The sequence below is a fragment of the Gopherus flavomarginatus genome, chromosome 10 (genome assembly GCF_025201925.1).
Source record: "Gopherus flavomarginatus isolate rGopFla2 chromosome 10, rGopFla2.mat.asm, whole genome shotgun sequence".
NCBI classification, from domain to species: domain Eukaryota; kingdom Metazoa; phylum Chordata; order Testudines; family Testudinidae; genus Gopherus; species Gopherus flavomarginatus.
This window is the reverse complement of record NC_066626.1, coordinates 10,442,457-10,458,737: the sequence shown is the minus strand read 5'-3', so window position 1 is coordinate 10,458,737 and position 16,281 is coordinate 10,442,457. Positions and strand designations below refer to the sequence as shown.

The 16,281-nt window shown below is 50.6% G+C and overlaps 1 protein-coding gene across 4 annotated transcripts in view; it reads left to right on the top strand.

The window, feature by feature from the left end:
• ITGB2 (integrin subunit beta 2) overlaps nt 1-16,281 on the top strand; it is a 51,591-nt gene that overhangs the window by 20,946 nt on the left and 14,364 nt on the right. For all 4 annotated transcript variants that reach the window (XM_050916499.1, XM_050916500.1, XM_050916498.1 and 1 more), the window contains 6 exons: nt 1,552-1,612; nt 6,620-6,708; nt 7,908-8,091; nt 11,663-11,833; nt 13,286-13,527; nt 15,715-15,870. In XM_050916499.1, coding sequence (XP_050772456.1) covers nt 1,555-1,612; nt 6,620-6,708; nt 7,908-8,091; nt 11,663-11,833; nt 13,286-13,527; nt 15,715-15,870 — 900 coding nt within the window. In that variant the 5' untranslated portion in view covers nt 1,552-1,554. The remainder of the gene's footprint in view (nt 1-1,551; nt 1,613-6,619; nt 6,709-7,907; nt 8,092-11,662; nt 11,834-13,285; nt 13,528-15,714; nt 15,871-16,281) is intronic.

Sequence of the window (16,281 nt, the reverse complement as noted above, 5' to 3'; positions counted from 1 at the left end):
GAGCCACAGACCATAGGGGCTAACCTTGGGCACGGCAGCCCCAGCTGCTCAGCGCGCAGGAATTCTGCGATACGGGGAAGCTCCTGCCTGTGCTGGGCAGTGTAGCTGGTGACCTCCTGGCGCCGCAGGGGCTGTGCTGCCTGCGGGCATTGGAAAGAGCCAAAGCTGCAGAGACACACAGCTGGTGCCCTCCTCCTGCCTTCACTTCATTATACCCTGAGCCCGCGCCCCTGGCCTGTGGGTGTGTGGCAGGGTGTGGCTCAGCAGTGCTCACTCCCATGGCAGCTCGTCCTGGGGGGACCTCTCTGGAAAGGGCTCAGTTCTGGAGTCTGCATCACTGGGATTCTTCTAGGACCCCATCAAACTCTGCCACCTCCCACTTCCCCCATCCAGCCACTTGACACTCCCCAAGCCCTGTGGGCCTGGCACTCTCCCCAGCCTGCCGTTACGCCACTCGCCATAGGCTGGCTGGCCCCCATTAGCACATACATAATTTACGTGCACCGAACGTGCGCACACACCCCGACCCTCCTACAGGCTCTGAGTCTGAGGGGATCTTCTGTGACTGTGCCAGGGAACCAGGAAACGGGCATGAGCGGCTCTGAGTCCCAGTGAGTGCTCCACCAGTGCCAAACCCCAGATGTGAACCCCCGTGGGAGCCCTGCTCCCACCAGCACCTCAGCTGGCACCCCAATGGCTGCCAGCCACGGCCAGGGCTCTGTCTCTCCTCTGCCTGATGTCCCCCTCCTCAGCATTCACTTACAGAGTAGCAGGAGCTCTCTAACGCCAGTCCTGCCCTTCCCGTGCATATAGGTGCTGGTGAGGTTCTGGCCCATTCGGCCACAGGTGCCTCTGGGAGGCTCACTGGGTAGCTTGTGAAATCTGTCCCATAGTGCGGGATTTGGATGTGTCAAATCCCTGTGTGAAGCCAAGTTAGCTCTGGCTCCCATGCAGAGCATGAAGGAACTGGGCTGTAGTCCACAGGACGCCAGACCATCTCTTCCTCTTTCCATCCCTTCCCCTTCCCCCTCTCGCTTTGCTTCCAAGAGCCGTGTTGACTTACTCCTGCTACATCCTTGCTCAGGGCTGTGCCTAAACCACAGCCAGGGATCCCAGAAACGCCTATGGGAGTTAGGAGCACAAGTCTTGCTGACTTTCAGTGGGGTACTTGTGCTCCTGACTTCCTCTGGTGCTTTTGGAAACCCCACCCATGATCTGGCCCTTTGTGATTCCTGTTTAACTGTTAAGCAGAGGTTACTCTGCTGTGTGGCTGAGAAAGGGGTTGGTGAAGGACTCATGCACAGTTGGGTCTCAGCGAGAGTGTCAGACCCGCTTACACTCCGTTCCCAGAGATCTAATCTGGATTTGGCTTGCTCTGTTCTCTGATGCCCCGATTCGGCCTCCAGAATCCCAGTGGGTGCCGATATCATTGCAGCGGTGGCCTGGTTCAGTTGCAAGAGTTTCACACATGATCCCAAGGGCTTCCTCCGGGCAGCTCTCCTGCCTCCTCCTCTGCCCTGAAATGTCATTGTGGTGCTTTTCATCTTGCAGGCGATGACTCGTTATTGCTGCCTCCTGCTGGCTGTGGCTGGGCTGCTGCTGGTGACAACAGGTGAGCTAGTACTTGTCTCCACTGCTTTGTTTGGCAGGCAAAGTAATCCCCGAAGCATGTTACACAGTTAGTAACACAAAGGCAGAGGAAAAAGAACCCCCAAGACATAGCTTTCCAGGGAAGCATTTTGTTACCATGACGGTAGGGTCAGCACTTTGCATCCTACACATTGCTGTGGGCTCTTACTCAGCTGATGTGTCCTGGCATAGCCGCGAGCTCAGCGCCTGCCAGTGAAGGGCAAACCAATTCACAAAGACCTCTCTCTGTCTCTTTGTTTGGAGGCGCCTCACATGATCTGATGATATCCATGCGATGAATTGCAGAGACATGCATTAATTACCTTTAGCCATACACCTTTGCCAGTCTCCTCTGCCCAGTCTCTTTCTGCTGAGACTATATGTAACATTGCAAATCACCGAGAGGGTCTCCAGCAGCTGTCACGTAAAAAGAATGAATACCCTGCCACAGAAACTGTTCCTCCTCCACCCCATGCACTCCCAAATGATCTCTGCCCAACGCTCAGGATGGACCCACCACTGAATCAGTGACTCATTTACACACCAATATCTCATGAACCTTCAGGGCTAGAATCTGTAGGCGCTTGTTTCTAGCCCTGGCAGATGACAAGATCTCAGACCTTAGCGCTGTGACTCCATGATTGGAAACGAGCTATTTTAGATCATTTTCAGAGGTTTCCAAAACATAGTCATTATAATTTTTCTGTTCGTCTGAGGCCGGTGCAGTTGGACTCCCGGTAACGACATGAGGCTGGGCTGATGGAGAAGGGACATTGATAGCGCCAATTAAAATAAATTTAGTAAAATTTAAGTATCAAAAGCTTCCTTTCGAGCATCTTGCACAAACAGAATTCGTGACCGTGTGACGTGGAACTAAGGCTGAACTGGCTCTTGTTCAAGATGACCTGCCAACTCAGTTGTGGCTTTGCCACTCATGAGTCTTGTGCCCATCCAGTATGCATGGATGTGAAATGGGATAGATGGAAATATTCAAAATATTGTAATGCTGTTATACAAATCAATGAAATGGCCTCACCTGGAACAATGTGTTCAGTTCTGGGAATCCCATCTCAGAAATGGGATAGCAAAATTAGAGAAGATTCAGAGACAGATGTTGAGAATGATTAGAGCTGCAGTCCTCAAACTGTGGGTCGGGACTCCAAAGTGGGTTGCGACCCCATTTTAATGGGGTCGCCAGGGCTGGCTTAGACTTGCTGGGGCCAGGGCTGAAGCCATTCTTTTTAGGTGACAGATCTGAGGAACTGTCCCAGATTGAGGTGTCATTAGAGGTTTGGGACCAAATTGATAAACTAAACAGTAATAAGTCACCAGGACCAGATGGTATTCACCCAAGAGTTCTGAAGGAACTCAAACAGAAAATTACAGAACTATTCATTGTTGTCTGTAACCTATCATCTAAATCAGCTACTATACCAAATGACTGGAGGAGCGCTAATGTGATGCTAATATGATGCCAGAGGGGACCCTGGCAATTACAGGCTAGTAAGTCTGACTTTGGTACCAGGCAAACTGGTTGAAACTATAGGAAAGAACAAAATTGACAGACAGATAGATGAACATAATTTGTTGGGGAAGAGTCAACATGGTTTTTGTAAAGGCAAATCACGCCTCACCAGTCTACTAGAATTCTTTGAGGGGGTCAACAAGCATAGGGACAACAGGGATCCAATGGATGTAGTGTATTTAGATTTTCAGAAAGCCTTTGATAAAGTCCCTCTCCAAAGGCTCTTAAGCAAAGTAAGATGTCATGAGATAAGAGGGAAGGTCCTCTCATGGATTGGTAACTGGTTAAAAGATAGGAAACGAAGGGTAGGAATAAATGGTCAGTTTTCAGAATGGAGAGAGGTAAATAAATAGTGGTGTCCACCAGGGGTCTGTACTGGGCTCAGTCGTACTTAACATATTGTGACAAAGTTCCTCCTCTACCTTGGTGGGTCCTGCGCTTATTGGCAGATTTGCTCACCTCAGTGATCTTCCCCACAGTCTGGATCAACTCCTCCTGTGTCTGATCAGGAGTTGGGAGGTTTGGGGGGAACCCGGGCCCGCCCTCTACTCCAGGTTCCAGCCCAGGGCCCTGTGGATTGCAGCTGTCTATAGTGCCTCCTGTAACAGCTGCATGACAGCTACAACTCCCTGGGCTACTTCCCCATGGCCTCCTCCAAACACCTTCTTTATGTTCACCACAGGACCTTCTTCCTGGTGTCTGATAACGCTTGTACTCCTTAGTCCTCCAGCAGCACACCCTCTCACTCTCAGCTCCTTGTGCCTCTTGCTCCCAGCTCCTCACACGAACTTCCTCTCCTCTGGCTCCCCCCTCCCTGACTGGATTGAGCTCCTTTTTAAATCCAGGTGCCCTGATTAGCCTGCCTTGATTGGCTGCAGGTGTTCTAATCAGCCTGTCTGCCTTAATTGGTTCTAGCAGGTTCCTGATTACTCCAGTGCAGCCCCTGCTCTAGTCACTCAGGGAACAGAAAACTACTCATCCAGTGACTAATATATTTGCCCTCTACCAGACTCCTATACCCCGCTGGCCTGGGTCTGTCACAATATTCATAAATGATCTGGGAAAAAGGGTAAACAGTGAGGTGGCAAAATTTGCAGATGATACAAAACTACTCAAGATAGTTAAGTCCCAGGCAGACTGCAAAGAGCTACAAAAGGATCTCTCAAAACTGGGTGAGTGGGCAACAAAATGGAAGATGAAATTCAATGCCAATAAATGCAAAGTAATGCACATTAGAAAACATCCCAGTCCCAACTATACATATAAAATGATGGGGTCTAAATTAGCTGTTACCACTCAAGAAAGAGATCTTGGAGTCATTGTGGACAATTCTCTGAAAACACCCATTCACTATGCAGTGGCAGTCAAAAAGGCAAAGAGAATGTTGGGAATCATTAGGAAAGGGACAGATAATAAGACAGAAAATATCATGTTGCCTCTACCTAAATCCACGGTACACCCACATCTTGAATACTGCATGCAGATGTGGTCTCCCCATCTTAAAAAAGGTATATCGGACTTGGAAAAAGTTCAGAAAAGGGCAGCAGAAGTGATATGGGGTATGGAACAGCTGCCTTATGAGGAGAGATTAATAAGACTGGGACTTTTCAGGTTGGAAAAGAGAAGACTAAGGGGGATATGATAGAGGTCCAAACAGTCATGACTGGTGTGGAGAAAGTAAATAAGGAAGTGTTATTTACTCCTTCACATAACACAAGAACTAGGGGGCACCAAATGAAATTAATAGGCAGCAGATTTAAAACAAACAAAAGAAAGTATTTTTTCCACACAACGCACAGTCAACCTGTGGGACTCCTTGCCAGAAGATGTTGTGAAGGCCAAGACTATAAAAAGGTTCAAAAAAGAATTAGATAAATTCATGGAGGATAGATCCATCAATGGCTATTAGCCAGGATGGGCAGGGATGGTGTCCCTAGCCTCTGTTTGCCAGAAGCTGGGAATGAGCGACGGGATGGATCACCTGATGATTATCCGTTCTGTTTATTCCCTCTGGGGCACCTGACATTTGCCACTGTCGGAAAACAGGACAGTGGGCTAGATGCACCTTTGGTCTGACCCAGTCTGGCTTCTCTTGTGTTCTTAAGGGACGTGATAAAAGTAGAGAACATGAGGAATGCGATACAGAAGGTGGATCAGGAACTTGCATTCACCCTGTCTTGTGACACAAGAACAAGTAAGCGATCAATGAAATTACAAGGTGGCAAGTTCAAAACAGACAAAAGGAAATTGTTTTTTATCCAATGCACAGTTAATCTGTCTGGCTATAAAACATCCCTGAGGCAAGACTTGGAGAAGGACTGGAGAGCCAGAATATCTACAGTGACGTTAGACTGGCGGAAAAACCTGCCAGCTTTTGGAAGGATAACACACACCCTCCCGCTTGAGACAGTCAAGAAGCCAATGGATGGGTTTACAAAGCAGTGTAAACCCATCAATGGGAGGTTATTGCTTAACTGCCACGCCAACATTGTGGGCACTTTACTCTGCTGCAGCTGGTTCTGGCTATTGCTGGAGACTGATCTAGGAGGAGCTGTTCCTGTATTAACCAGATACAAGTCAGCGGGTCTGTTTCCGTGTGCTAGCCCCGGCACCGTATAGAGTGCAGTAGAAAGCACATATGCTCACTCCCTGCTGGATGAGAGACATGGGTTGCTTGCCTCAGACTTTGCTGGCATGCAGAGGATGGGGCTGGGAAGGAAGCAGGGGAGCTGGGAACTGACATGAGACACTCATCTGGACAATGCCCCATGAAGAGGCACGCCTTGGAGACCCAAAGTGAGGTGACCATATTTTCAAAATCCAAGAGCAGGACACTTTTCTGAAGTATTTTAGGGTCGTGAAAACTCGTACAAAAGAGGCACTCGTTAGAACTGTGCACTGGTGGCGCTACTCCCTGCTTGGGGGAACGTAGGACAGATCCACACAAAAACTGGCACCACTTTAACTGAGGGTATTTTTAAACTGATTTCATTACACCAGCCCTAGTTTGTGTGTAGACACCCTTACTCCGGTTTAGCATAATCAGGTATGAACCTAAACTAGAATAAGCCACTCTGAGATGGAAATAAGAGAGCCCTCCTCCAGATGTGCAGCCCTTTTGCTGAGTGTTGAGTGTCTGGAGTTTCAGTAGAGGGTTTTTGTTTGATCTGTAAAATCACCCTCGTGGTATGTCTGCTTGGATGTCCCACTGCCAAGCCACCCTGTGGTTCGCAAGGGGGTTCCTCCCCTGATCTCATGCCTGGCTTCAGCAGAACTGCTATTCTTGTCGTTGGCTGTGTGGACTCAGGACAGTGTGCGTGGTCTGGGTGAAGAGTTTATCTAGATGGAGTCACTAGGGTTGGCACATGCCAGGGGTGGCAGTAGGCTGTCCCTGGGGGTTGGGCCTCTCGCTCGTGGGCTGGCCAAGCTCAAGTCACGCTTCTTCCCTACCCCTCTGTGTTACAGCTCTTGCCCTGGAATGCTCCAAAAGCAAAGTGAACACCTGTCAGGACTGCATCCGGTCTGGCCCCGGCTGCGCTTGGTGCAAGAAACTGGTAGGTCTGCATTTTTTTTCATTGCACCAGCTCTCAGCTTCTGTGCTGGCCTCCCAGCTTCCCCACACACACCCCCAAGATGGTGCTTGGCCACATTCAGCCCTCTGCAGAAGTCTCTGTGCTCTTGGGAGGGGAAACTGGGCCAAGGGGTCCCGAGGAAGATCTCCCATTGTCCCAGACTGAGGCAGAGGGAGTCTCCATCAGCACTCCCTAAGCCCAGGAGACGTTCCTGGGAGTGTCCGTCTCCCATTGCTGTTCCAGGGGGAAATGGACACTCCCAGAAATTAAGGTGGCCATCCTGCAGCAAAAAAACTTCAGGACCAGACTTCAAAGAGAAACTGCTGAGCTTCAGTTCATTTGCAAATTTGACACCATCAGCTCAGGATTAAATAAAGACTGTGAATGGCTTGCCAATTACAGAACGAGTTTCTCCTCCCTTGGTTTTCACATCTCAACTGCTAGAACAGGGCCTCATCCTCCCTGATTTAACTACCTCATTATCTTTAGCTTGCCTGCATATATATACCTGCCCCTGGAAATTTCCACTACATGCATCTGACGAAGTGGGTATTCACGCACGAAAGCTCATGCTCCAAAATGTCTGTTAGTCTATAAGGTGCCACAGGACTCTTTGCTACTCCCAGAAATGTCTCCTGGGCTCTGGGAGCTCCGATGGAGGCATCCCCCCAGCCCGCACAGACTCCCTGCAGCTGGTGATCTGGGCCTTTGCTGACCTCTTGCCATGGGGAGATGAAGGGTTAATGCAGAACGCAAGGAGGTTTATTTCCTGGGAGCGGGGATGGAGCCAGCTAAGTGCTGCACTCATGCCCATGGCTGAGTGAGAACAGGAAGAGTGCAGGATGGGCAGGGGCGGCAGGGATCCGGAAGATTAGATGGGCACATTGTCTGAGAAAGGACGTTCCCTGTTTCCTTGAGGAGTGAGTTCCTCCATCTTGATGGCCAGGCCAGTAGTTAACTACCAAACCCTGCAGCTCCAATGCTGTGCTTGTGGCTGTGGGGGAAAGGAGGAGGGGAGATGAGGGGGAGCTGGAGGTGTCTGGTGGTGGTAGCTCTGTAACCTTTTCTGTGCCCCCTGTTCCCAGCTGTCCGAATGACTCTCTTGGGCAGGGCTCTGAACTAACATGGCTTGTGCTCAGCAGGATTTTTCTTTCTTCTCCCTTTGGTTTTGCAACGCACAGAATTTCACCAAAGCGGGCGAGCCAGACTCCATTCGTTGTGACACCAAAGAGCAGCTGCAGCAGAGGGGATGTGACGCAAAAGACATCGTGTTCCCAGAAAGCGCCTTCATCCAATTAAAGAACGCCCTCCTCGACGACAAGACCCAGCTGGCGCCCCAGCAAGTGCGCTTGATGTTAAGACTAGGTACAGTTTGCTGGGAAGCCGGGTTGGCAGCCTAGTGGGAACAATGCCATGTGGAGGGAAGCACAGGCACACAGCCACTGATCAGCATGGGACCGGTTCAGGTCCAGAATGTGTCCGGGTCCCTCTTTTCCTGCAGTGTGTTTAAATCACAGGTGGGTGCTTTGTTCGAGTGTGGAAACAGGCGCATGGGAAAAATCCTCGTGTCAGCTGAGACAAGCACCTGTGGGCGAGGGGTGGGTGTGTGTGATGGTCTGATAGCAGCAGGCCAGGCCAGGATTTCTCCTCTCCAGGCACAGCAGGCTCACTGCAGCCAGGCGTGCTTGCCGAAAACAAGTAGAAATTCACTGGCAAGGTGAGTCACGTGCAGATTTGAGGCAGCTCCCCTGCAACATGGATGCCTGCCCCCATGCCCTTGCCCAGTGAGGGGGACAGAAGGCAGACCTAAGGGTGGGGAAGCAGAAAGGCCATGACCCGGGAGGGAATGCCAGTGTCTCCAGAACAAGCAGACAGCCCGTTGACAAGCACCAGGAATGCTCAGCAAAGGTGAAGCTCCTCGCCCTCCCCGGCACCACACAGCCATGACTGTGCCCCTTGGCCTGCCAGCAGCCCCTTATCCTGGTTCATTGTGAGTGAGCAATATTTGCCCAAACATGCAGAACCATAACTAGGAATTGCCCTGATGCCTCATGAGCCTCATTAACTGTGATTGTGCTTCTGGAGAGAAGGAGAAAGAGTAGCTCAGTATGCCCTGTGGGATCCCTGTCAGCCAGCAGCAAGGATCAGCTAACCCAGAAATGCTATGAGGCTGTAGGAACACAAGTCCTGACTACGGCTGTGAGGGGTACCAAGAAAATGGCCTCTTTTGTTTGGCAGGAGTAAAATCCCGTGATAAGCCCAGTTCCTAGAGTGGCCCCAATGGGGCAGAGTTAAGGCCATGGCTGGTGGGGTGTGGCAAGCAGCACCTTAACTCTGCATTCCCTGTGGTTCATAAGTTTGTGGTGAGTTTTGTCGTGTCACAGTAACTTTCTTTACAGGGCTGTGTGGAGAGGAGTTTGGGGCTGTCAGTCTGAAAAGACACAGGGGACACAAGGCCCTGTTGTGCAACACTGACCTTATCTCCACCTTAACACAGTTCTTTGTACATTAATTTCCTTTATTTTCCAAATATGTGAAAGAACCCAGCTGGCAAGGGGCCCAGCCATTTCCCTAGCAACAGGGCAGATGTACCCTCTCCTGGCTGGGACAGAGAATCTTTACAGACAGTGTTAGCCATTGCTGTAAGTCTCAGAGTCAGACCGTGGGGCCACCCCAACCAACAGTGCTCCTGGAGAGCACCTGCAAACACAACAGCCTTCAGAGCCACTGTCTTGTCCAAGGGTTGAGCCGCATCACCATTGACAATTGCACAGTATACAGAGGTTTTTTGGGAGCTGATGAATAATGAATAGATGTTACAAGCATGCCTAGTATGTGTTACAGATGGTTATAAGCATATGAGTAGAACTGGGAAAAAAAATTAGCTGAAACTTTTTTCTAGTGAAAAATGCAGATTCAGGTTAACTAAAACATTTAGCAGATTCATGTAAATTTTTAAAAATTGTTTCAGTCCAAATTAAACCTAAAAAATATTCCAAAAAATGGATCTGCTTTGTTTTGAAAATGTTGAAATGAAACATTTAGATTGTTGGATTTGAAACAGCTTTTCATTTTGAAATTTCATTCAACTTTATAAAGGCAGAAACATGTCGCTTTCGATGAAATTTCTTTTCAGAAAAAGTGGAAGTGTTTCAATAAGGTCAAAATGTTCCATTTCACAACAAAATGTTTCAATTTTTCATTTCAAAATGAGTTTCCATTCAGAAAGGTATATTATACCAACTACTATACCAGCTATCGAACCATGACCAGTTAGTTTATTTGATAATTTAAAAACAATTTTTAAACCCTAATTTTAAAATATTATAAGAACAGAATAAAAACTAATATAAAATAAATACAAAGTCAAAATCAAAATGAAATGTTTTGTTTAACCCCTGCCCTTTCGTTTTATTTGGTTGGGCAGGACATTTTGAAATTTGAACTTTTCTTTCCTATTTGGAATGAGTTTTTTCCCCTAAATGGTAGAATTTCCCCTGGAATGAATAATTCAAGTTTTGACCAGCTGTAGTTGCCTTTACCATAACAATAATTATTATCGTCGTGCCCAGAGCCCCCGCCATGGAGCGGGATCGCATTGTGCTAGCTTCAGGGGTATACACACAATAAAAAGACAGTTACTGCTCTGAAGAGCTTACGCTGTAAATATCAGAGAAAATCCAACAGATGGAGACAGATCTGGGAGTACAAGGAAACAATGAGATACATTGGTCAGCAGGACAGGTGCACCCGCAGCCTAACCGGGGTCCCAGGAGATGGTGGTGGCTGCCATCATGTTGAAGCTCACGCCTTTCTCTTCTCCTGTCCTTCAGTGATCCACTATTGTGGTCATGACAGCTCAATTCTCCCCTCCACCCCCCAAGTTTTGTCTTTCAGGGACCCCAAAGGGAGTGATGGGCGAAATAGCCCATCCTCTCATTATTTTTCTGACACCTTGATTTTGGTGCATTGATTTCAGGTCCCACACTGGCATGATTCTAACACAGTCCTTGAGTCAGACCAGGAGGCTTTTTGTTTGGATTAATTCAGTCTGTCTGTCTCTCCTTTTTGCACCTTTTCTCATCAACATTTGTTGTTGTAGGTTAGTGTGATGTTTTATGAACTTTCACTCACTTCTCACAATTGGTAGGTCAAGTTATTACAACAGGGAAATGGCCAAAATGATGGGCTGGGAGAATTACCTTTGCAGCTGCATTCTGAATGGCTGTGAGCAGGACAAGATGGCATTTGTGAAGGCCAGAGAAAAGGATTTTGCAGTAATCGAGATGTGCGAGGCAGAGAACCTGCAGGAGAGCTTTAGCTGTGTGGCTGGAGAGGACAGACCAGATCTTACAGATGGGATTCAGAGATTCCAAAACCAGAAGGGACCATTGTGATCATTTAGTCTGGCCTCCTGGATAGCACAGGCCAGAGACCTGCCCCACAATAACTCCAAGAGCAGATCTGTTAGAAAAACACCCACTCTTGATTTAAGAATTGTCGCTGTCGTGCAGTGGAACAGGTGATAACCCACTAGAATCCTTGGTAAATCTTTCCAACGGTTTATTACTTTCATTGTTTAAAATTTACACCTTATTTCCAGCCTGAATTTGTCTAGCTTCAGCTTCCAGCCGCAGGATCGTGTTACAGCTTTCTCTGCCGTCAGAAGCTCACTAGTAAATATTCATTCCCCATGCAGATGCATATAGACTGTGATTAAGTCACTCCTTAATCTTCATTTTTTTTACACTGAATAGATTGAGTCTATTGCTGTAAGGCAGGTTTTCTAATCCTTTAATGGTTCTCATGGCTCTTCTCTGAACTTTCCAATTCTACAACACCCTTCCTGAATTGTGGGCACCAGAGCTGGACAGTGTTCCCCAGCAGTCACGTGATTCCATTGAGCCGTTTCCATGCTCTGCCTCTTCCCTGGCAGGTCAGCCGGCTGTGTTCAATGTGACCTTCCGCCGTGCCGAGGGCTACCCTATCGACCTCTACTATCTGATGGATCTCTCCTACTCCATGCATGATGACCTGGAGAAAGTGAAGAAGCTGGGAGGAGACCTGCTCGCAGCTCTGAACTCCATCACCGGCTCCGGCCAGATCGGTGAGTGTTCTCTGGGCACTCGCGCTCTCTTGGCAGCATTGAAGAGCCACAGCTAAATCCAGTTCTAGCAAGAACATAGGAAGATGCACCGCACTGCAGTAGCCAGGCCAGGAGAGACATCAAGGCTCGGTGAGGAGGTGTCCAGTAAGCGCACAGGGATAACGCATACTGGGATCACCCCCTTGCTCTGCCCAGCCCCTCTACAGAGAGCACTGCACTCTGCTCAGTCACACATCCGCAGAGGAGAAGGGGGCCCATAGCTGCAGCCAAGAGAAGTATTGGCTCCATATGTGCTTGGTTCAGCCGCTGCCACTGCATTCGGGTTTGGTTCTGCTCGCTGATATCACTGGCAAAACTCTCCCTGGCTGCCAGAGGCACAAGAAAGGAGCCTATGGACTGCAGGCTCTCAGACCCCACAGGTTTCACTTAAAACCAGCCTGAAATGTCCGACACATTTGAGTCTCTGGCAGCAAAGAAAACTGGCTGAATGGGGAAGGAACTGGGGGTGGCCAGCCGGAGACAGCAACTCTGGGGGAAATGTGGGCCACCCAGGCAACTGAGTGCGCATCTCAGGGCTCTGCTAGCCAGAGCCCTTTGCAGGAGAGAGGCAGCTGGGGGCAGGGTCCATCAGAGAGGCAGAGGGAGCCAGGACAGAGGGGCCAGTGGAGAATGGGGGTCAGGAACCACAGCGGGAGAGGAGAGGCAGCAGCCACCAGTGGGCCATGAGGAGATTCCCACTCCACTGCTTGACTGCGTCCCCAGAAGTGGATTAAGCTTTCGTGGGGCCCTGGGCCAGAGAAAGTGAGGGCTTCTCCCCACCCCTTCTGCCTGAAGTCCCCCCGCCCCTCTCTGTGCTCCTGCCAGGGAAATGGAGTTGGGGTGCAGGGGCTTCTCCAGCCTGCGTAGCACACCTGTCCAGCGCTTCTGCTGGGGAGCAGGATCTGGGGGGCAGGGGCTTCTCCTGGTCCCCAGCAGGAGGGCCAGGCAGGCAGAGCAGGGTGCAGGGGGTGCCCATTTTTCGGGGTCCCCCGCTTGGCCAGTGCCCCTGGGCACAGGCCCTGTTGGCTCTGTGGCTAATCCACCACCGTGTGTCCGTGCCTGGCTGGGTTGCTCTATGGCTGGGACAGGATGCTGGTCTAGATCTCTTCTTCATGGATGGGGTTGCATAGCTGACCTGGCCTCTGCACTTTGGCTGGGCCCCGGCTTTCCCCAGAGCCCTCTAACTCCAAATGACCCTCGGGCTCCTTCCTGGACAAGCAACTGCCTCCCACCTGCACCTCTCGTTTGCCCTGAGCTGGTTACTTGCACCTTCCGCCCACACCCCGTGGCATAGTGACCGCCAGGATTTATGACATCCCCACAGCTGCACTCGCCAAGCCTCTGGCCGTGGTTGTTTGAGGGATGTGGTACTGGGCACTGCTCCCTAAAGCTGTGTCCCCCTGTGCATCCCAGGCTTCGGCTCCTTTGTGGACAAGACGGTGCTGCCTTTCGTGAACACACACCCCGAGAAGCTGAAGAACCCCTGCACAAATAAGGAGACCACCTGCCAGCCGCCATTCGCTTTCAAGCATGTCCTCTCCCTCACTGAAAATGCCAGAATGTTTGAGAGGGAGGTCCAGAAGCAGTCCATCTCGGGGAACCTCGATGCGCCCGAGGGCGGGCTGGACGCCATGATGCAGGTGGCGGTCTGCGGGGTAAGTCCAGTCGCCATCACCCGGCTGACGGGTGGGGATAACCCAGATCCAGAGCCTGTGTGGCCAGATGGTGAGGGGCATAAGGCCAGGCCAAAGGGACCATGTGTATGACTGAAGGGTTAGACACCAGACCTCTTGGGGAGAGACTCAAGGAGCTCAGGCTTGTTATCTCAACCCAGAGAGGTTGGGGGGTGACCCCAGTCTGTAAGGATCAGATATTTGATAATTGGCTCTTCAGTTGAGCCAAGAGCGGTCTAACATGGCCCCATGGCTGGAAGCTGAAGCCAGCCATGTTCAGACTGGAAATAAGGTTGTACATTGTTAATAATGACCAAGCGTCAGTCTGGATTCTCTATGTGGGGAGGGATAGCTCAGTGTTTGAGCATTGGCTTGCTAAACCCTCAGTTGTGAGTTCAATCCTTGAGGGGCCCATTTAGGGATCTGGAGCAAAAAGTCTGGGGATTGGTCCCCCTTTGAGCAGGGGGTTGGACTAGAATTCAGGACTGCACAACATGCAGCCCATGTGGGCTCACTGTGTGGCCCGTGGGGGATGAGTAGGTGGGCTCACTGTGTGGCCCGTGGGGGGTGAGTAGCCAAGTGGCTGGGGGGTGAGGAGGCAGGCAGTGGGGAGCGGGGGCAGGTGAGCCAGTGGCAGAGGAGGCGGGCAGGCAGTGGCAGGGGCTGAGTAGGCGAGCAAGGAGTCAGTGGCTGATCTGGTCTGGCTCCCCTCCCCTCTCCAAGGGTTGCAGCTGTCTGGAGGTGCTGCCTTCCACACCTTCCTCATTCATTCAACAGGGCGATTGATTACAAAGTTGGGGAAAGATCTTATTCTACTTCTAGCAAAAAGACATTTTTCTTTTACCTTAATTATACTACCTTAGGGGCCCGCTATAACATATTACCACGGTTCAATACCGCTGTTTCAGTGGGGCAGTGCTGGGGAAGGAGGGTTTGTTTTCGTAGGGTGAGCGGTGCTGGGGGGAAGTATTTCAGGGGGACACTGGGGGGGATGTTGTGTTTCGGGGGGCTTGGCAGCGCTGGGGGGGGTCGGCAGGGCCGGCGGGGTTTGGTCCTCAGCAGTTTTCTTTGGAGTAATATGGTCCTCGCCGCTTTACGAGTTGTGCAGGTCTGGACTAGATGACCTCCTGAGGTCCCGCCCAACCCTGATATTCTATGACAATCCTCCATGGCTGACTCCAGACCAGCTGTTTGTCTAAAGAAGCTGCTCTTGGGATTATTGTGGGACAGGTCTCTGACCTAGGCTACAGAGGGGGTCAGCCTGGTGATCCCCATTGTCCTGCTGGCCTTGGCATCTGTGGAAAGGGAAGGGAACTTCCTCACATGGTGGAACTTCTACATAAACTCTGCTAAGCTTTTAGTAACATTTTATCAGAGCTGCCCCAGAGCCCGGAGCCTTTCCAATGCACCAGGCTGCAGCAACAGCTGATCGTAATGCAGGAAAGCACCTGAGGAACCCCTAGGCAGTGTGAAGTCCTGTGCTGCGCCCAGGCTCTCATTCTCTTCCCCAAGCTCCCCCATGTACATACCCCCTGGCCTCTGTCAGATGGGTGCCTCCATGTCTCTGTAAACTCCTCTCCTGGGACATGCATGTTCCTGCCCGTACTTCCTGGCTGCCTGGCCTTATGTCCTGTCCTCACTGTCGCTCGTGGGGGAGTCAGCATAGGCCTGCCTGTCTAGGCACAGAGGCTGCCCTCTCTACTAGGGGTGTAGGTCCAGGAGCATAAATGGAGTCTGGGTCTGCCCTGGTGTGGGTTTATCTCTGTTTCCCCTTTGGGAGGGGCCATCTCCCTTGTTTCCATTTGGGAGGCATGAGTCTCCATTTGCCTGCATTGGCCTCAGTGTGCTGGGAAGTGCAGGCCCATGTCTGTCTATAGCAGTGCCATGCACCTCCACACACTCCTTGCTTCGTGGAGTGGCTTTTATGTCTCTATATTTCTTTGCCTTGCTCTTATTCCCCAGCTGTTTCCAGGGAACTGCATGCCAACATCTTGTCTCTTTGTGGTATGAACACGGAGTCTCTCTTTCGTTAGGACGTGATACACCATATTCCTGAGGTGGCCTGGGCTCTCCCCTTCTTGGGCTTTCTCTGAGTCTGTTGATTCCGCATTCAGGTAGTTCAGGCCTTACCAATCCACTGCAGGAAAGTCCCATCCTTTCTGTTCTCAGGAGACGATTGGCTGGCGCAATGTAACTCGTCTGCTGGTGTACGCCACGGATGACGGCTTCCATTTTGCTGGGGATGGTAAACTCGGAGCCATTCTAACCCCTAATGATGGTCGATGTCACCTGGAAGATAATCTATACAAAAAGAGCAATGAGTTTGTAAGTGTGCTCTAGAGGGCTGGGGGTGGGCTCTGGGGGGGAACCCCTGTTTTACTCTCAGAGCATGGAGGAGAGAATTGGTTGTTGGGGTTTGTGTCCTGGACACTCTGGCAGGCCTTTCCCGTAGCAGCCACCCAGAGAAATGCTTTTCCCCATTCACACAGCAAGGAAAGCAAACTGGAGAAATTGGAATCCCTAATTCTGGGGACTGCTCCTATTTCTCTCATTTACATCTGGGTAAGTCAGACAGATGGTGGTTAAAAGTCTGTTGCTAGGCCCACAAGTCTGCTGCTGGAGAAAGGAAAAGCCAGTCAGCTACCGGCACAAGAGAGGAGATCCAGGGTATCTCAATCCATCACAACCCGTGACCATGCTGGTGCTGGGAGTGGGTCTGGAAACCAAGCACATAAT